The sequence below is a fragment of the Myxocyprinus asiaticus genome, chromosome 2, assembly GCF_019703515.2.
Source record: "Myxocyprinus asiaticus isolate MX2 ecotype Aquarium Trade chromosome 2, UBuf_Myxa_2, whole genome shotgun sequence".
Taxonomy (NCBI): Eukaryota; Metazoa; Chordata; class Actinopteri; order Cypriniformes; family Catostomidae; genus Myxocyprinus; species Myxocyprinus asiaticus.
The window spans coordinates 11772324-11795053 of NC_059345.1; the positions used below are offsets into that span (position 1 = coordinate 11772324).

Genomic DNA, 22730 nt, shown 5'->3' on the forward strand with positions numbered 1-22730 from the left:
CAGATATTACACATCCTTTGATCTGAATTTGAGAAGTACGTAAACTTAGGATAAATTTAAATGAGGTTTGCAACAAAATGACAGCACATTTTAAAGCTGCACTATTTAAGATTCTTTGGTTAAAAATGAACAAATTGCCATTATTGATTGTGTACATACACAACCAGTGTTTAAAACAATGTCCTTAACTTACCCTGATTCACTAAGTAAGTCTATAAAAATTATTTGTATTTTGAGCTGCCGGGTTCGATTTGGTGCGAAATTGCTGTATTATGACGTACATTCTTGCGTCATTATGTCATGTTCGTGAATGTAAGAAAGAAGAACCGGCTGTCTTGTTCCCATGTAAAGAGTAGATGGTGGTAATGCGAGTTTGCGAGTAGCCATTAAAAAGTAGAAACTACAGTTCAGTCGCGCGATTTCTCTCACAGTTCAGGACAGGAATCTGGGTGGATGTTTATCTTATCCGTTTGGTGAAGTTGCTTACCTGCTACAATGTTTGGATGTGTTGTCTGGTAGGGTTGTTGAAGCTAATATTGCTTGTCATGCTTGTATGAATTGAACAATACTCGTGTTAACCGATCGCGAAGTATCTCCGTTGTCAGGGGAAGTCACTGACATGTTTACTAATATTTATGACTACTGAAATTGACCTTGTAACTGTTATATTGCATTTTTAAGCATATTATATTCATGTTTGATAAAGTATATTTTATCTGCATCATTATTGAATCCTCGTTTAATGTTTGTTTACATTGTTGAGCATTGCATAGACATCCTATTGTAGTATTACAGTTCACTTGCATTATTAACTGAGGCTGTACAATAGAATAACAATAAAGTCTTCCACTGAACTCGTATCAGCCATATCACGAGTATCACCTCTTAAATTGCTAAGTTTAGTACAACACAAATATTAGTAGTAGACAAAACACTTGAAAAATTATATTAAAATATATGTGTAGTTTCAGAAAAGCGCTACAAGTGTAAAATTCATTCATTCAAAATATGTGAATACGAGTGTTGTTTATCTTCATCATAGCAAGTGATATTTCAGTTTTAAATGTTTAATCGTATAACATTATAACAATATGAAAATAGCACGTTATGACTCCGGCTCTGAATATATCCAGTCATGATCACACACACAGGCGATGTGCAGGTAAGCTCAAATAGTGAGATTCAGCTGCCAGAAGGGCAGTGCCGGAACACGATTCACGTAGTTTTCCGCAAATTGCTTGCAATTTTAAGTATCAACCACAGATGTCACTAGAGAGCACAAAGTTACGTAGTGCAGCTTAAATATTTACTGTGCCCCTTAAATTCTCTGATCCAGGTGAATGTGATGTGTGTGTGTGTATATAATTACATAGAGAGCATGTACATTTTTTACCTCAACTAGCTAAATTACAGATTATGTACGAATAGCCTTTTAAAGAACATTGTTCTCATTATCCTCTGACTTTATTTTCAAATGGTAGTATGCGGTAGATTCTCATTTTAAAACTAGATGCATCAAGGTAATTGGTTTTTCAGACAAACCCAATTTATTTCAGAATGTGGGGCCCCATTTACACCTTGCATCAACATGCATTTCATACCCTGGTTAGCAGTCCCTGTAAGCACCTGTTGGTAGACGCTGGAACTAGGCTGCACCCTATGATGGCAAAAATGAGCAAAGATGGCAGCCAACTTCCAGGGAACTCTGTGCAAGCCAAGTAGATGCTTTTGAAATGAATGGGAATGTCAACAAATTGCTTTCTCCAGTTATTTTAGAGCTCCTTAGCTCAAAAAAGCAGAGCATGGACGACCTGCTGTCCTATAATGGTCAGATCACCTGTAGATAACCTGCTTTTTCTCTTAAGGCTATAATTACCTTAATCCCACAAGGACTAACAATGTAACTGCAAGACTCTTCCATTCCCTGCCCACTGACAACTGCCACCATGTTGCCCAATAAGACTAATCACAACACTGACTCCATATGAACTCCAACCAACTACATATTTTCCCATATCTTTTGACCAATGAATTTACACGACTCCCTATTGTTCTTGATTACGGGATCATAATTTTTATAAGAATTTTGCAGAAAAATTCACACAAAAAGCACAAATTTTATTTCTACCCAATTAAAAAAAAAAAAAAAATTATATTAATTTATTTATTTATTTATTTTTTTTTTTTACAGTGGAGCATAAAATAAACTTTAGATTCTCTAATTTTCACAATTATAATATTTCAAATTTCCAGGTCTTCCATGACCGTAGGACCCCTGACTATAAAATGATATGCGATCTTCATTTGAACCATCTCGATATCGATTCTTAAATCCTAAAATAGATTCAAGTAAAGCAGATGCAACTAATTTTTGTGCTATTGGGCCTCCGAAGCTGGTGTCCGGCGGTTGATACGCCAGTGCAGCCTGGTTTTCATACAAGTGTGGCGTGACATCAGAAGCAAGTACAAGTGATGTGATTTGCTCTAGTAATTCTATTCTAGGCTTACCTTGATATCGTGGAGCAGACTTCTAAACTCGGTCCGAACCCTACCTAACTCTAATTTAAGACCAATTTGAATTCTGAAAATGTCTAGTTTAAATCGCTATCGAGGAAGTCAAAACTCTCAAACAGCTAGACAGGCCCAACATTCAACACTGATGAGGAAAAATGACAACACTCTGCATTAGCCAAAACAGTTTTTATTTTTTATTTTATTATTGCACATCACCCTTGCTTACAATTAATCCAATGTTACTGTCACTACTGTAAAAATGTTATTAAAAAAAAAAAAAAAAAAAAAACACTATTTACATTGACCTAACCACAGTAAATGATTACTTAGCTTAATATATTAGGAGCATGATGAAAGAAAAATTATGTTACGGAGTGGGAAACAAATATTTTTACTCGCACAATTCCAACTCAGTAAAATGCTCTGCTGTGCAGTCAGATTATAATAACTAGTCCTACAGATAAGGCGTTAAAGTAAAAATTCAGTGTCTAATTCAAAAGGTTCCAGATGCTACCATTATAGAAAAATGCTAATTATGCATGTAAACAGTAAACATGTTACAATATGAAATATAATTTATAATATTAAGACATCATATTTATTGATGGAATACATGGAATTTGCATTTTTAAAAATCTTAAATTTGACAATGATGAAAAACTAATGAAATAAAATGTCAAATCCTTTCATAAATGTACCAAGTTAGAAAGTCCCCTGTATAATTTACAGCATTAGCTGTAAGCATTTCTTTAATGTCAGCAAAACAGACATTGTAACTGAAATAAACCCATATGAATCGATACTGAATCAAAATCAACTCTGGAAATCTACATCAACAACCCCCAAAACAAAAATAGTTTTTCTATTAAATTTGACGAATATTAGAATTTCAAATTTTAATTTGACAGCCTTAAAAGGTATGACATTTCAGCAGTAACTTCATAGTCATGCAGGTATTTAGGGAGGCCTGAAAGTGTCAGAGGTTAAAACCTGAAAACGCTCCCTAAACATGCACTTAATCCTCTCGTCACATTCACTACTAGCTGCATGAAAAGAGAAACTGCAGTTCAAGCACAAGTAACTGTTTGCCAAACACCGACCTACATTGCTGAAATGGCACCACAAGGGACAAACAGCAAGCAGTAATCCAACGGCCTCTGGATGGCTAGTGCAATCACAACAGAAAGAATGTCTCTTTGCCTCTTTTTCACAGATGTGCTGTACGTACCACACTAAGCTCACACTCGCTATTCATTTGGAGTGAGGATTACCACAAATTAATCAACTGTCATGATTGTCGGTGTGGATGACACAGGGAGACCGGTGGATCTACAATTCTTGTTGTCATGTTGCACTTTAACACATGAACAAGGTTAATGCAGTAAACGTAGCGTTCATCTATAGAGAAACACTACATAACACTGCAGGGCATGAAATTCAGCGCAGGCTTGCGGATATTGCGCACAATTTTAATAATTCCCACAAGTTCCACGTTTATAATGCGGGAATTCCCACACACATTTATTCTCGTTAACATGTACAGTAGTTTAATTTGTACATGACCACACAAATGTACAAATCAAATCAATAATTTTGCCTTTTTGTAATATTAGAATCAGCGCAAGTAATCTGTGCTATGGAGCGCACTGTGAGCATGAACATGTACATGAATTTATCTATAAGGTTAATTTGACATGCACATGACACCACGTCTCTGCAAGAGAGCAGCGCGATTACACGATCATTCCTGTTAATTAATAATAATTTTTAAAAAACAGTGCTAGTATGTGACATTGCAGCAGTCTAGTTTTGCTTCATCACATTGTGCAGCTCATACTATAGCACCTTTGACAAGGCAGAAACAGCAAAAATGCTTTGTGTAAAATGCTACCAGAACTACTGCTGGGTGAAGAGAAACGCTTAAAACAGATAACTTCATCTTTATAAACACCTGTTACATCTCATCTCAATCTATCTGACGCTCCATCTGACCTATACAGGTATTTTCTCTGGCTTGTGAATCAGTCCATTTTAATAATGCTAGTAGTAGGGATGGGCACAAGTACTCAGACGTGGGACCAACGATCGATCATGAAAACGATGATCGATGGTGATCAAGCATGATGTGACTGTTCACTTAATTTGAAATCCAGTGTCAATTACCTGACAACAAATACGTGTCAGAGGGAGATTATTTATAATTTTGAGATTGATTATGTTGCGATTTTGAGGTACATTGATTTTTGGAGACGTCTCATAGCAATCAAAGTGATATGATGCTGCAATGCTATCATTACGATAATCAAAAGAGTGTAATTAAGTGTGTTTTGAACACCTGTCTGTGCAAAACATTTGCTAAACACGTTTAATTATTTAAGAACTGACTCGTTAATGGATATTTAATAAAAGTGAATGTTTGTCGCTGAATGTAAACCTCCCTGTCCTGGGTGACGAAATGTTTGCATGACAACACACTTGCATCTCGACAAATGGGATTTGAAGATTTCTGCACAAGTTTCCAAGTTAGAAGTCCGACAGTGTCATTCCGTTGTGCTTTGCCCAGTTGAAAGGTGGAAATTCAGACTCTGTGTTGAATGGAACACTTCATGAACCACCACAGCAACAACAATACGGAGCATCGAGGCTCTCCCCGCAGGAGAGAAACACCTGGGGGGACACACACAAACCAGGCGTGGCATGGACTCGACGCGCTGCGAGTGTTTCAAATAGCTAGACAGAGCGCAGCTAAACGGAACAGAATGCAGCGTTTTCAAATCTGAACTTCAACTTAATAGGCATATTAAAAACGCAACGGTTTTGGCGTCTCCTGATAAGCCAACTGTGATTTAAAAATTAGACGGTCACTAAAAAAAAAAACTGGTGCACACTTACTAAGATTACTACGGTAACCTGAAGGAAGAACAGACATGCATTGTGCACATTCATCGAGTTGGGCAGCGAATCTTCACATGATAAAATATGATGCATTATATTTTGATTACGCAATCTTTTGTACAATTTGTATCAGATTATTTTATAACAGCCTATAATAATGAATAGATGATACACTGGAACAAGACGCAATACAGCAGCCAAAGACGTTTGCCAGACATGTTATTATATATACAGTTATGTACATGTCATTGCCCCGAGTAGAGTACTCGAGTAGACAAAATGGCTAAAATGCCCATCCCTCGCAAGTAGGCCTATGTACCGATTTATGTAATAAATAGATTAATAATATACATATTTAAAATATAATCTTATTAACCATCTTTAATAGCCTGTACATATTATCTATTTTCCATAAACAACTGATTTAGCAGCAAGGTGGCCTCTTTCAGGACTCCGTCTATTAATTTTCAGTGTATTTTGTCAACTTCATTCTGGTGAGAACTGACTTAAAGGGCTAGCTGACCCAAAAACGAAAATTGTCATAACTTACTTGCCTAATGTTTTGCAAAATCATATTACTTTTTCATCCATGGAAGACAAAAGGAGATGTTAGGCAGAACGCTAGTCACCGTCACCATCACTTTCATTGTATGCAAAAAGATGAATGAAAGTGAATGGTGACTAGGACTCCGCCTAATATCTCATTTTGTATTCCATTTAAATTTCTCATCTATTGGGTTTGGAACAACATGAGGTCAGGTAATCATCTTTTAACTATCTGTTTAAGTATTTGTTAAAGGTATTTGTCAAGAACATCAAAATAAAAGTCAGTGCACGAATGCATCGTGTCTTCCTGGGAAATGGTGACTAACTGAGAATATTGCTTCTGAATAAATACAATTTATAAGCGCTGGGTATTGATAGATTTCCCGATTCGATTCACAAGCTCTCAATCCGATTTCGATATTGATATATTTCAATTATAATGACCACTTTGATTACATATGAAAGAAATTCTCTCCTAGCTAATGCCGTTAATTATACATGGGACCTTCTAACTAGGTACAATAGGAAAATATGAATATGATATATTATTGTATCATTTTGGCTTTTTGAAATGAACAAATCCATGTAATCAATAAATATATAAGATTATATTGCATATATTTTGTTACATGTTTGTTTAACTGCATAATATTGCTTTTTACAAGTATTTACATTGATTTGTTGTACACATGCTAAAACTGGTACTGTCTCTTAACAAGAGAGGCATTTCTGAAATAAGCATCTGTAAATGATCGCATGTTAACAAGAGAGGACTCAAAAGGATTAATCTGATTTGTACAAACCATGATTAGAATTAAATATTTATTTTTTGTTGTTTTGATCAACAACTGAGTGTAGAGAACAGAAAGGGTATTAAAAGAGACATTATTCAATGACTAATGGGTCATGTGGATCTAGTTTTTGGACACACATTACAGGGAACTTTTACTCAACACGCAGTTAAAGGATCTCGCTTCTCTGGTGAGAGAACTCTAAACATTTACTAGCCAGTTGCCAAATATATACATTTTATATACATATATACATCCGGACAAGTAACGTTTTTCCTCGGACAAGTGAATGACCAATTACAATGACCACATGACAATACTTAATGTAGAGCCCTGCTACATACTTTAAAAATCATTCAGTCTGAATAAAACTAGACGTAAAATTAAGAAAAGGAATTCAGCTATTAAACATGTTTTAAAAAACGATGTTAAAAAAAATAATGCAATAAACAGAGCTCTTTTGTCTTTAAAGGTTTATAAATTATCCATAATTCCCCTATGGAAAACATTAAGGTGATTTCTATTTCTGGAACCAGGCTGTTGTGCTCTATTGAGCATATGAAGCATTATGAGGCATAAAATATTTTAACTTAAATATCTTTGTCACCCATTCTTTTGAAGTAATAACCTACATTTTGCTGCAATGGAAAAGAAACAAGTTAAAAAAAAAAACAACGCACTGTGGTTTCAAGCAAAAATGTCAAACAAACCCATCAGGCGTGTCACTGGATATTCTGGTTACAGACCCGGCTGCTTGCAACTTCTAAAGTGCCTAATTATTGATCTTCTAAACATAAAAGATCCCCCCCCCATATAAATGCTTTTAAATATGGTCTTAGCATGCTGTAGTGTAGTGATTAGGACTGGGTAAAAATATTGATTTTCCGATGCATCGCAATCCTCATTTGAACAATCTTGATATCAATTCTTACATCCCAAAATAGGTCTTTTAATCAATCCACAACCCTCTTGTACAATGAGGGTTCTACACATTGTGAAAACTCACATTTTTACAAATTTCACACACAGAGTCGTCGCCATTAGGGCTGGGCAAAGTTGCGGGGGGTGCAGGGGGCCTCTGGATCACCCCCATTTTTATCTACAGTCAGCAAAATTGGTACATACATAGTTCTCATCAAGCCAAACAACATTCACTCAACAGCCATTAGCACTGCCCAACAGGAAGTCGGCCATTTTGGATTTTCTGAAAATTGCAGTCTCTGAACTTTTAATATTCCTCCTAAAGCATTCATGTGACTGACACCAAATTTGTGCAACATCAAGCCAAGACATTGTAGATGCTAAATTGCAAACCGTTTTTTTATATTTTGAACTGTCACCATGGCAATACATTTATGGCGAAAAATGGTAAACAGCAAGTGCCTTATTCCTTCTGTGTGCATTGTGATTTTGATGAAAATTCAGCTGTATGTTTGGTAATGGAGGCTGATCACATTGATGCGGCTATTATGGGTCACGGTCATAGTGCCACCAACTGGCAGCAGGAAGTATGGCACTTAACAGACTTTGAAATAGCCCTCGTGTTTACATGAATTACTTAAATTCTTTAGAATAATGTCAAGACACTGCTGATGTAAAATTGTAAAGGGATATTTGATCTCTTAAATACTGTTGCCATGGCAATGCATTAATTATTATTATTCCTTTCTTCTTATTTTTGGGTGATTGAGGCACTTGGCATGCTTAAAACTGTATGAAATTTTGCACATACATAAGAGCCGTTGGCCATTAGGACTGGGCTAAAGTTGCGCCCCCTTTAAAATAGCCATGTATGACAGCCTCTGTAGCACCCCCATTTTAACCTAGTCACCAAACGTGGTGTGTGTGTGTGTGTGTGTATATATATATATATATATATATATATATATATATATATACACACAGGTGCATCTCAATAAATTAGAATGTCATGGAAAAGTTCATTTATTTCAGTAATTCAACTCAAATTGTGAAACTCGTGTATTAAATAAATTCAATGCACACAGACTGAAGTAGTTTAAGTCTTTGGTTCTTTTAATTGTGATGATTTTGGCTCACATTTAACAAAAACCCACCAATTCACTATCTCAAAAAATTAGAATATGGTGACATGCCAATCAGCTAATCAACTCAAAACACCTGCAAAGGTTTCCTGAGCCTTCAAAATGGTCTCTCAGTTTGGTACACTAGGCTACACAATCATGGGGAAGACTGCTGATCTGACAGTTGTCCAGAAGACAATCACTGATACCCTTCACAAGGAGGGTAAGCCACAAACATTCACTGCCAAAGAAGCTGGCTGTTCACAGAGTGCTGTATCCAAGCATGTTAACAAAGTTGAGTGGAAGGAAAAAGTGTGGAAGAAAAAGATGCACAACCAACCAAGAGAACTGCAGCCTTATGAGGATTGTCAAGCAAAATCGATTCAGAATTTGGGTGAACTTCACAAGGAATGGACTGAGGCTGGGGTCAAGGCATCAAGAGCCACCACACACAGACACTACAGTTGTCGTATTCCTCTTGTTAAGCCACTCCTGAACCACAGACAACGTCAGAAGCGTCTTACCTGGGCTAAGGAGAAGAAGAACTGGACTGTTGCCCAGTGTTCCAAAGTCCTCTTTTCAGATGAGAGCAAGTTTTGTATTTCATTTGGAAACCAAGGTCCTAGAGTCTGGAGGAAGGGTGGAGAAGCTCATAGCCCAAGTTGCTTGAAGTCCAGTGTTAAGTTTCCACAGTCTGTGAGGATTTGGGGTGCAATGTCATCTGCTGGCGTTGGTCCATTGTGTTTTTTGAAAACCAAAGTCACTGCATCCATTTACCAAGAAATTTTGGAGCACTTCAGGCTTCCTTCTGCTGACCAGCTTTTTAAAGATGCTGATTTCATTTTCCAGCAGGATTTGGCACATGCCCACACTGCCAAAAGCAACAAAAGTTGGTTAAATGACCATGGTGTTGGTGTGCTTGACTGGCCAGCAAACTCACCAGACCTGAACCCTATAGAGAATCTATGGGGTATTGTCAAGAAGGAAAATGAGAAACAAGAGACCAAAAAATGCAGATGAGCTGAAGGCCACTGTCAAAGAAACCTGGGCTTCCATACCACCTCAGCAGTGCCACAAACTGATCACCTCCATGCCACGCCGAATTGAGGCAGTAATTAAAGCAAAAGGAGCCCCTACCAAGTATTGAGTACATATACAGTAAATGAACATACTTTCCAGAAGGCCAACAATTCACTAAAAATGTTTTTTTTATTGGTCTTATGATGTATTCTAATTTTTTGAGATGGTGAATTGGTGGGTTTTTGTTAAATGTGAGCCAAAATCATCACAATTAAAAGAACCAAAGACTTAAACTACTTCAGTCTGTGTGCATTGAATTTATTTAATACACAAGTTTCACAATTTGAGTTGAATTACTGAAATAAATGAACTTTTCCACGACATTCTAATTTATTGAGATGCACCTGTATATATATTAGCTCTCACCAAGCCGGACAACTTTCATAATTATAGTCATTAGCTCCGCCTAACAGGAAGTTGGCCATTTTGGATTTAATGAAAATTGCAAGCTATGAACTTTTAAATACTCCTAGGGGATTCATGTGACTGGCACCAAATTTCTGCAACATCATGCCAAGACATTGTGGATGTTAATTTGCGAACAGATTTTGATATCAAACGGAGTTGCCATGGCGTGGCATTAATTAATGGCAATGTCTCTCATATCTTCTGTGTGCAATGTGTGATTTAGATCAAAATTGAGACGTATGTTTAGTCTTGGGGGGCTAATCACATGGATTTGACTATTTTGGGTCATAGTCATAGCACCACCACCTGGCAGCAGGAAATGTGGCTCTTACAACAGACTTTAAAATAGGCCTCTTATATTTACTAAAATTGCTTCAAAATGGTTTAGAATATGTCAAATGCAAATGTCTACCTTGCATTGTTTTCTGAAAGCCATCAGGTGGAAATGGACCAGTTGTGCTTGGGCCAGTCATCGCTGCTTGCAGCTATATTTATTATTACAGTGAATATTAATTGTAATATATTTGTATTCAATTCTTTAATTTCATCAATTTCAGGCACTTAGCTTTTATTTTGAACCGTGCTTTTATTATGATGTGTGTTTTTTTGCCATAAGCTTCACTTTTCCATATAAACAGCTTGTAACACAGCCAAGTTGAAACACTGAAGACTTTTAAGTCATGTCTGAAATCTTCTCTTAACACTGGCCTTTGAGTCTGACAAACTTAATACAGGACACTGTTTGAGTGTTTGTATTTTAGATTACTAGTGTTTGTGTATGTCGTAATTTTGAAATGTTATGTTTAAAATTATCACTTAAGCACTTATTTGATTTATATATATATAGTCCACATGTAATACGCTTTACAGTGGATTAGTGCTCTGCTTTGTCATCTCTTACAACGTGAATGATTCTCAATGTCTGTGGAGTTTCCAATGGATGTGCGGTCAGATTTATACATAGCATGCAACTCTAATGCAGACTAAGATTGCAGCCTTTCACGGTTTAATAAATCACACTAGGACTCATCACAATTTTAATTTGATTAAATGCCCATTTCAGTGTAAAACTAGTAAGAGCACACGTTCAAAATAAGCCTGTGAGCATTCTAAGCAGTCGTGTGTCAGTCATACTGCACGCTGGTACCAGATAGTCTACCAGTACTGCAGAAACAGTTACATCTTTTTTATTTTAGTATCGACTTGGTACTTTTGACAACTCTAGTCCAAATTACGCAATTAAACAAACATGTGACCAAAAAATATACACATTTATATTATATTCATTGATTTGTAAATTTTAAAAAGCTAAAATGACAAATTATGAAAAACTAGCAAAATATCATTAGTAAAATTAATATTTTCTTAATATAGCTAGTTAGCTCCCCTGTATAATTAACAGCACGAGCTGAGAGAAAATGTTTAATATGAAAACAATTTGAAACTGAAATATGCTTATGAATCGGAACGGGAAATCTGTATCAATACCCAGCCCTAGTAGCGATATTGTTCAGCCGAGCAAGACCACAATATTGGAGAATGTCAATAGCCGCTTTTCCATAATCAGGCCATTGCGAGCCAGGACTAACAACTGGTCAGCCGGGGCCAACAGCCTCAGACCTCAAGCCATGAGACCAAAATCGCTCTGCCTTACCACCATCGGGCCAACTGTCCTGCAGTTGTTGCCCTAAATACGCTGCCTTGGTAACAATTTCACAAGCAAGAGGGAAACTCAAGCTGAGGTATCAGACTATGAAGACTGGCTAGCCCACGAAATGAACACGGATTTGTATGTTGTCTGCAATTTTTATTATTTTTTCCCCTAACATGTACTGTTGTGCGCTGCATACACAGCTTGGCAATTTCGGAAACACTATACTTAATCAAGTCTTCGTTTGGCAGACAGCGTAGATCTAACGTTGATTATTACCAAATATTTGGAGCCCTGATTTACTTGATCTACTGACCAGTACTGATGATTCTCCATTCTCTGTTGAGGTTAGCTGGTTGCCACATATGAATAATTGGGAATTGAGTATCTTTGTGCTGAAACCTCTGACCTGATCTTCACCTTTGACGATGACCCCGCCTATATCCCCATTTAGCCTTTGGTCCAAGAGTAATTAGCGGGCCAGTGCGCTTTGCCATTAACCCCGAGGCGCCACGATGAAGCCACGAAAGTGACAGCGGGAACACAACTGGACCTGGCACGCATTAGCACGCACTCATTTGCCCCGATAGTGGAAACAAGGCTAATTTGGGCCAAGCAACACAAATCCCACAAATTCACAGCATACAAACTTCTCAGAACATTTTCAGAGTTCAGACAAGCCCTTTCATACAGACAAACCTATTTTATAGGTATGGGACCTTCAGATGAAGCACAGAAAGCTAGTTCATTGCTATGCACTGTTACACAATGAATCTCAATGATCAAAGTTTACTTTTGTGCTACTATCCCCAAGTCACAGTGTGTTATTTCAATTGGGAATGCCAGTGCATAACAGCTCACTGAGCTTTAAAAACAGATGTCATCATACTTGGAAAGTGCCCATCAGCTGCCAAACGTTTTTTCATTTCTCTATATTAGGCTACAACTGAGGGATATCGTCTAAACATGGCTCATCATAAACTGCCACACCCAGAACTGCAATACATCCAAATTCCTTTTACAGTTCAGGTCTTCACGCTAGAACTCATCTCTGTTGATTTCATCTGAAATATCCCATCCAACATTGCACAATCCTTGTTAACAATGTTTGGCAAAGTCAGTCACACACCGTTAATAGATACAAAGGCTCACCGAGCTTGTAACAGGGTTGAAAGTATGAACCAGGCCAAGGAAATCTGATGGTGCAGAGCAGCATGCACTTCAAGCATGCACTTGAGTAATTCAGAAATTATTGTTTATACCATGTGGTATTCCAACAACGTTGTGAATTTATTCTAAATCAGTTAACTTGACATCTGTTTGACATTTTGAATGCAGTACATCATAATGAACCATAGCTCCTGCTGCTTTCAAGCCAAACAAACTGTTGTGTATGTTCACGGCAGAATTCTAATTAATTATGATGAGTGTGAACAATAGTAAACATTCATCACAACACAAGAGTTGCAACAATTATACACTGTCCGGTTTAAAGAATAAACAAGGATGCAAACTCATGAGAAATGAAAAAGGTGAGAAAGTCATAGCAGGTGTTCCAGGGGTATATTTTCAGTGCTTTTTAATGTATTTAAAGCTTTAAGTGTTTAAGCTTAAAAGTACCCATTGTAAGTGATTAAGTAGAACAAATTTTGTTCAAATTAGCTTAAAAAAAAAAAAAAACAAGTAGTGACCTTAGCCGAAAGGTGAGTAGTTTGCATCCCTGAATAAAACACCTTTAAAATAATTGTTTTTACATTAGCATAAGAAATATGCATAATCTGTGCAATAAATCCCAAACAATCACGAATATTGACAGGTAGTTTAACTGAACTAACATTAGTATTACCACAATCAAAAATCAATATATAGCAATACTTTCTCATAATATTGTGTTGACACTTTAGATCCATGTATCAATATTAATATCAAAATATTTGTGTATTCATATCATGCACTAGGGCTGCCCCCGACCAAAGATTTTCCTAGACGACTAGTAGTCGTTTGTTTAAGCCATTAGTTGACTGGTTGTCATATGTTTATGATACTAATTTAATAACTTAAAATATATTTTTTAGGGGGGCATCAGAAAATGGTTCGAGTTCTAAGGCTGAGAAAGAATGTTATACGTAACATTGCTAACACTGTTCTACATTACAGAGAAATACTAAACCGTAATAATGTAACAAGTACATTTTACAAGCGCACACACGAAGCAAGCCACAGCGACAATGGCAAAAGTGTTAATGATTCTGAATGTGTCGGGATAAACCAGCAAGGAGACTGTCTGAACATTTTGTTAATTAATAGAGAGAAATGCACATTACGGTAGTGCCGACAGACGATGATCTCGTAGATCGACGATGGTCAGAGTGATCGCCAATAGCTGATACTTTTGGTGATGTCAATACGATATTTGGCTCATTTTCCCATTAATGTATTAAATTATTAGGCTATTATTATTAAATTAATATTACACAATTTGCCCGTAGACGCACAGACACGCGCTTGAAGAAACACACTTTATTATATTAAGAAGAGATGACAGAAAAGTCTTCTATGCGCATGTATGACACGCTGTTTGTATGGAGGCGTGCAGTCTCCTGGAACATGCACATGTAAAAGGTTCTTACTCTGTCTCTGTCTTCTGATTTTTTTTGTTGCAAGACAGTATCATCTATGAGTGCTGCAAATGACCACAGACATCTCAGCTCAGGAGGTGCTTTCAGTTCAGTTTGCTTTATTTCCACAGAGCAGTTCATTGTGAAAGCAACTCTGCAGCCTATACATCTGTGATTAAAACATAAAATACAAAAACACGTTCACCTCGAACCATGATTTATATTTCAGTGATTATTATCATCATCATCATTATTATTTTTATGTCTACATTTGTGCAAGTAATTTTCCGCCTGCATGTTTAGACAGATACTTACCTGACGATAAATGGAAAGGTGGTTACTTATACACTGGCAGCCAAAAGTTTGGAATAAAGTACAGCTTTTGCTGTTTTGGAAGGAAATCGGTACTTTAAATTCACCAAAGTGGCATTCAACTGATCACAAAGTATAGTCAGGACATTACTGATGTAAAAAACAGCACCGTCACTATTTGAAAAAAAGTCATTTTTGATCAAATCTAGACAGGCCCCATTTCCAGCAGCCATCACTCCAACACCTTATCCTTGAGTAATCATGCAAAATTGCTAATTTGGTTCTAGAAAATCACTTGACATTATATCAAACACAGTTGAAAGCTATTTGGTTCATTAAATGAAGCTTAACATTGTCTGTGTTTGTTTTTGAGCTGCCACAGTATGCAGTAGACTGGCATGTCTTAAGGTCAATATTAGGTCAAAAATGGCAAAAAAGAAACTGCTTTCTCTAGAAACTCGTCAGACAATCATTGTTTTGAGGAATTAAGGCTATACAATGCTTGAAATTGCCAAAAAACTGAAGATTTCATACAAAGGTGTACACACTACAGTCTTCAAAGACAAAGGACAACTGGCTCTAACAAGGACAGAAAGAGATGTAGAAGGCCAGATGTACAACTAAAGAGGATAAGTACATCAGAGTCTCTAGTTTGAGAAATAGACGCCTCACATGTCCTTAGCTGACAGCTTCATTGAATTCTATCTGCTCAACACCAGTTTCATGTACAACATGTAAAGAGAAGACTTGGGTGCAAGCCTCATGGGAAGAATTGCAAAGAAAAAGCCACTTTTGAAACAGAAAAACAAAAAGAAAAGGTTAGAGTGGGCAAAGAAACAGACATTGGACAACAGATAATTGGAAAAGAGTGTTATGGATGTTAACCCCACTGAGCTTTTGTGGGATCAGCTACACTATAAGGTGTGTGAGAAGTGCCCGACAAGACAGCCACATCTATGGCATGTGCTACAGGAAGTGTGGGGTGAAATGTCACCTGAGGATCTGGACAAACTGACAGCTAGAATGTCAAGGATCTGCAAAGCTGTCATTGTTGCATGTGGAGGATTTTGATGAGAATTCTTAGTTTAAGAAGTTCTGATTTTTTTTTTTTTTTTTTTTTTTAATTGTAATAGTAATTTTTCACATTATTAATATCCTGACTATACATTGTGATCAGCTGAATGCCACTTTGGTGAATAAAAGTACCAATTTCTTTCCATAAGAGCAAAATCTGTAAATTATTCCAAACTTTTGGACGCCAGTGTATGTATATATATATATATATATATATATATATATATATATATATATATATATATATATATATATATATATATTTTTTTTTGGGATCACTTCGTTATTTTAATTGCTTTTTCGTTTCGTTTGGAGTGCAATTTGAAGTTGATCGCGAAGGAGGGAACAAAACGAATTGTTTTTAGTCATAATGCATTTTCCCGGACAACGAAATACCCGACCGGTAAAGAATGCACAGATGAAGTAGGTTCTTTCAAAACTGTTGTAAAGCCATCTTTCAAAAAGTTGAACACCACACATTTTAACTGCATTTTTTTCCCCAGTTTCATTTGAATTTTTAGTTAAAATAAATGTAAAAAAAAAAAAAAGTTCAAAGTTTTAAATCAAGGTGTCTTGCTTTATTGTGTAGGCTTAACCCTAATGCCAAGTCTACATGATTTTAGGCCCGATATTCACTCGCCGACAGTTTTGTGGAGATTGCCGACAAAAGCCCGAAACCATAGGCAAATCAGAGCTCGCTCCCGTGAGCGACGAACGCAACGTATGAATTATCAAAGACGCGATCTGAAAGAAGCGCTGACGTGTCGCCGATGTCAGCGAGATGTTAAATATCTGGACCTGTCTGCGAATCCAAATCGCGCAATGTGAAATGTGTTTTGACTGAATACAACTGCAGCGTTGACCTACAGCCAATGAGAGAGCAAGAAACGGGGCACGGGAAGTTTCAGTGGGAGGAGTCCTGATGTACCTGCAACAGAACATCAACTTAGCATGGCTGCAGTATCAAGAAAGTTTCATTGGACCGAAGAAATGGAGGAAAAATTGGTGGAACATTGGCAATTTGATGTTTCCTCTGAACTGTACCACAACCGGGTGGAGAAAGAGAAGAGTTGGAGAGAAATTACCAATTCTCTTGGACAGTCAGGTAAGCAAATAGGTAGATTTTTCAGTAAGAGGTACTTTTTCATATTGTAACCAATAAAATATATGATGCCTTTACACATTGAAGGCGATTAAAAACATACACATCATATTCTGAAATGCATAACATAGGATCATGCATTTGTTTTCGTATCTCGTATCATTTCTCATGTGTACTCTGTTGTGAAACATAATTTGGAGTCGTGGAGACCATATTTGTGCCATGAGGTGCTGCGTCCAACTTTGTGTAAATTACTTGCACTCCAAGAGCACACATAAATGACAACCCCATTCTGAACAGTAAATACATTTGGGAATCATTAAATTTACATTATTGAAAGCACAGCACTTATTCTGTATGTTGCTAACAGTGTGAGCTACAATGATGTAGCAGCTAACAGAGAAGAGTTCACATGCTACCAGGGTAACGAGTGTCTTGTTTTAAAGTTATAGCTAAATTCAAACGTCAAAACCTGTCAGAAGCCACACACAAACTGTCTGTTGTTGACGAAGTGTAACTGAAAATATAAGAGTCGTATATTGAATAAACTCGCATGAAAGAGTTTGAATGGGGTTGAGGACGGGAAGCGATGCCGCCCCCAATCAACAGGCCTATCTCACTACATCAGCCGCACAACACGACACTATTTCAACTTTAACTAAACACACTTCATATAAACACTTCACACTCTTAGTGCATTCGGTCGAGTGTAGCAGACCTATGGCAGAAATGTCATTTGAAGCGCGCTATTAACAAGGTGAGGTAAAACATTAGCCCGCCAATAACCCTTATTAAATGAGCACGCGCGCTTGGTCAGGCCGCTGCAGCAGCGCGAGCAGGTGGGCCACACACACGCTTGTGGTCAAAATAAATAAATAAATAAAAATCTCACCTCACCGTAAACCCACACACACGGCCTCTTGACAGTTGAACGTGGCCGTTAAAGCGTGCAGGCAAAGCCTGTCTGAGCACAAGGGAGCTGGCTAGCTGAAAGTGAGTGGTTTGGATAAGCGTGTGGATGTGGGCCTGCAACCATGCCGCCGATTCAATGAGCTCCAGTACTAAGCTGCACACTTCACAATGACACATCACACTCCGATAGAAAGTACAGTACAGGACAAACACCGACTAAAAAAGATATTACGATCCGAATGATATTGATCTAAAATAAAACATGGAAAGAGCTAAACGTATTTCCATACCTGGTTACTGTGCGCAGAAGCCATGCTCTCCCGGTGATTTCTCCACAATCACAGGATGAATGCTCTCTCGGGGGAAAGGGGGGTTACGGTGAGTATGTAGTACTTGGTATTACCAGTAAACACCTACTGCGACATGTTATCCATTTTATACAGTGGTAGTACTCGGGTTCAGTGCCACTACTTCAGTATATCACGCTGTTTCCCCCACCGTCGCCGCCATCTTTATCTCGCGCCTTGTGCTGCCAGTGGCTCGCGCGCGACCTTCTACAAGACCGCGCGCGCGTGCGTGAGTGCGTTGACGTCTGACGTAAAAAATTTATATATATATATATATATATATATATATATATATATATATATATATATATATATATATATAAAAGAAGAAAATGGCAAAATTGAATAAATAAATAAATAAATAATTCTCAAATTGGCTTGTGTACCAAAAGTGTATGGGTCATTAGAGACCCTAGGTCTTAGTGTCTTTTTTTATTTTTTTTATTTTTATTTTACACTTCCATAAATTACTTTTTTATGATTATTTCATATAATTTGACTATCACTGGATATGTATTTCTTTGTTTATTGCAAGATAAATGAGTACTATATTCAAACAATTAAATACTTTATCACGTTGATTTTCTGTGCAACAATGAATGAACAACAATGGTGATTTATCAGTATTGTTTATACAGTACATGTATCAAACAAAATTCACATTGTAAAACAATCCACGTTTGCGAAATGTCTATATTTAGATAATCATTGTCGACGAAAAGACCAAATTCCGGTTTGAACAGAAACTTCACAGGTACTGGTTCGGTCTCATGTCGTGACGCAGTTATAATCGATGAGTCGAGTCAGGTTTCACAGGTGTGCTGCTGCTACAACAACGGGCATCCAGTGAGGAAAACTACACGGAACTCTGATAAAATCACTCATTTTGCAGAGATATTCTTGTTAATTTAGTTAAAGGTAGGCTGCGAGTTAATTAATCCGTTTATAACAGATTGATGTTGTGTGTAACCTTGCACAGTTTATTTTGACGCTATTCAGGAAATGTAAACATCTTGAAGAGAAATCTAACGGGAAAAAAGCGTTTACTTTGTCTGTCTATCTATTTGTCTGCCTATTTGTCTATCAAATCTATCTATTTGTCTGTCTGTCTGCCTATCTATCTATCTATCTATCTATCTTGTCTGCCTATTTGTCTATCAAATCTATCTATCATCTGACTGTCTGTATATCTGTCTGTCTGTCCATCCATCCATCCATCCATCCATCCATCCATACTCTATCTGTTTGTCTGTTTATCTATCTGCCTGTCTATCTATCCAACCATCCATCCTCTGTCTATCTATCTATCTATCTATCTATCTGTCTGTCTGTCTATCTATCTATCATTTGTCTGTCCATCCATCCATCATCTGTCTGTCCATCTATCTATCAACTGTCTGTCCATCTATCTATCTATCTATCAAATGTCTGTCCATCTATCATCTGTCTGTCTGTCTGTGTATTTATCTATCTATCTATCATCCATCCATCATCTGTCCGTCCGTCCGTCATCTATCTATCTATCATCTGTCTGTCCATCCATCCATCCATCCATCTATCTATCTATCTATCATCTGTCTGTCCATCCATCCATCCATCTATCATCTGTCTGTCCATCCATCCATCTATCCATCGTCTGTCTGTCTATCTATCGTCTGTCTATCATCTGTCTGTCTATATGTCTGTCTGTCTAGCTATCTATCATCTGTCTGTCCATCTATCTATCTATCATCTGTCTGTCCATCTATCTATCTATCTATCATCTGTCTGTCCATCTATCTATAATCTGTCTGTCCATCTATCTATAATCTGTCTGTCCATCTATCATCTGTCTGTCTATCTACCTATCTATCTATCTGTCTGTCTATGCAATTCAAAACAGTCAAGTTCTCAGCATTCAAGAACCAAATGAAAACATATCTGTTCCATGAGCACTTAACCAATCCACACTAAGTGCACTTACTATTTAACATCAATAATAAAAAGAATACCTTAGACTGTCTCTTTCTTCTACGTTAGCATCTTTACTACTCCAGCCACTGTGAGAACTTGGCAGTGTGATACTGAAGATATTGTTGACTTTTGTATGACAAATTGCTTATGTTCCTCATTTGTAAGTTGCTTTGGATAAAAGCGTCTGCTAAATGTAAATGTAATGCAAATGTCAAGAATATGTAAAATAATTCTTATCTTATCTCAAGCAATGCCAGAGTCAAACCGGCATTACCACACAAGGAACAAAGACTACTCCAGCCAACAAAGGAGAGATGGAGAGAGAGAACGGGAGCACAGACATGAGAAGAGATACAAGGAGGACAGGAGAACACCTGATGGGGAAGACAAATCACGGAGCCACAAAGATAAACAAAGGGATGCCTACATTCACAAGGAACCCCTATGTATCCACCTATCATCATAATTAGGGAATGTAAGTGATTTTAATATGCTTCTTTACCTAAACAAATTCACAGTGAATCTTTTTATTCTGAACCATGTACCACCAGAATAAACAAGCTTTCATGCTGTGACTTTTTGCCATATTTGCTTTAATATTTCTATAGGCCCAGTATGGTGACATCATACTATGATGATGACAGTGAACCACACCATATAGGGGCATTTTATAGTCCAAGATACATCACCACAAGCAGAGGTAGACCCTTTTATGTTATATTGGTTTCAACCATTTATTATTTTGTGTCATCAAATTAAAGACAATCTGAATAAAAGTATTTTTTTTTTTTTAAGTACATTACCAATCAAAAGTATGGATAATTTAGAAGAACATCTCAGCTCTGTATGTCCAAACAATGCAAGTGAATGGTGACCAGAACTTTGAAGCTCCAAAAATCACATAAAGTCAGCATAAAAGTAATCCAAAAGACTCCAGTGGTTTAATCCATATATTCAGAAGTGATATGATAGGTGTTGGTGAGAAACAGAACAAGGTTTTTTCTTATGGATTACTTTTATGCTGCCTTTATGTGATTTTTGGAGCTTCAAAGTTCTGGTCACCTTTCACGTACAGAGAACTACAGAGCTGAAATATTATTCTAAAAATCTTCATTTGTGTTCAGCAGAATAAATAAAGTCATGCACATCTGGGATGACATGACAGTGAGTAAATGATGAAAGAATTTTCATTTTTTTATTAATCTATTCCTAAAAATAGAAATCTTTGTAATATTTAGTCTAAAACACATGTGCCAAGTTCTTAGAAGTGTAATCTTTGTGTCCATGTTGGTTTCACAAATCCTTGAAAAACATTTATAGCATTTTCTACAAAAAAATGGATTTAACGACTTTAAAAATGTCATGTGGTGTAACCATAATACAAAGTAAAATGTATCAAAATACTTTTCTTGCACCTTGAATACATGAGAGTGTGAGTCAAGAATATCAGTAAGTTTTCCCAGGGTTACTCCATATGACCTGAACAAAATGTGCCTTGTAAAAAAAAACAAAAAAAAAAAAAAAAAGGTAGAATATTGATATTTAATGATATAAAAATGATATCATTTCATTGACCCATGTATTTTTGATGCTCCGTTTTAATCTCCTGTAGACATCGGTCAGGCCGTGGAATTCACCTAAAAGTAATTTGCCTTAGAGTAACACCGGCCGGTATCAAGACATTGCCAGCTTAGGCTATTTGTACCAGCACTGTTATGGAGAAGCCAATGCATTCACTGGAGTAGAGGCACAGAAGGTACAGCAGCTCGATGTGCAGTTCTATCATCTCAAGCTGCCCCTGTACATCTACAGCATGGCATGTGGAGGGGCATTAATGGTTTTTGCTGGTGCCATGTTTGCTCTGGGAGTGTTTCGTGTACCGTACCATTTCCCTCCTCTGCTGTTTGCCGAAGCCTTGTTGGATGTGCTGATAGGTATTGGTTTTATTCCTGCTGTGACTTTCTACTTCATAAAACTGCAAGAGATTTACATCAACCCCATCTGAAAATAGAGGGAAGCGCTATACACAAGCAAAAGTCACAGAGGATTTGAGTGCAATGTCAATGGGGCAGACATAGCAGGGGGCTTGTTTTGTGTTCTGGGAATGATTATTTTCCCCATGAGTGCCATGCTGGCCATTAGAGCTTTAATAAGAGTGCAGAAGATGAAGCGGAGACGGACAGAAAACGGCAATCTCTGAAAGGCGTTTACGCCATATCATGAAGAGATTTTATCAGTGTTAATATGAATGTTTGGTTACTGACTATACACAACTTTCAAATGTCAAATTTATTTTATATATAAATATATTTTATAAAGTTTTTATACTTTATTTTTGTTTGGTATATTTAAAATGCAATCACTATAGCTTTAGAAATGCAAAAAGCTAATTATTTTTATATTGTAATGGGGTTTTCATTGCATGTCTTTTTTCATGGGACGGCTTGACTGTAAACAGACAGACTTGATTAACAATAATAAAACA

The 22730-nt window shown here is 37.0% G+C and overlaps 1 protein-coding gene, 1 long non-coding RNA gene and 1 pseudogene across 3 annotated transcripts in view; 2 read left to right on the top strand and 1 right to left on the bottom strand.

The window, feature by feature from the left end:
• LOC127415651 (ubiquitin carboxyl-terminal hydrolase 10-like) overlaps nucleotides 1-18478 on the bottom strand; it is a 54419-nt gene extending 35941 nt beyond the window's left edge. For both annotated transcript variants that reach the window (XM_051654461.1, XM_051654454.1), the window contains exon 1: nucleotides 18236-18478. In XM_051654461.1, coding sequence (XP_051510421.1) covers nucleotides 18236-18259 — 24 coding nt within the window. In that variant the 5' untranslated portion in view covers nucleotides 18260-18478. The remainder of the gene's footprint in view (nucleotides 1-18235) is intronic.
• Nucleotides 18479-19084: 606 nt separating this feature from the next.
• On the top strand, nucleotides 19085-21064 carry LOC127415749 (uncharacterized). Its single transcript, XR_007892983.1, has 3 exons — nucleotides 19085-19210; nucleotides 20494-20720; nucleotides 20854-21064. It is a non-coding gene; the product is annotated as an uncharacterized LOC127415749 (long non-coding RNA).
• A 605-nt stretch (nucleotides 21065-21669) lies between these two features.
• On the top strand, nucleotides 21670-22730 carry LOC127413945 (MARVEL domain-containing protein 3-like; annotated as a pseudogene).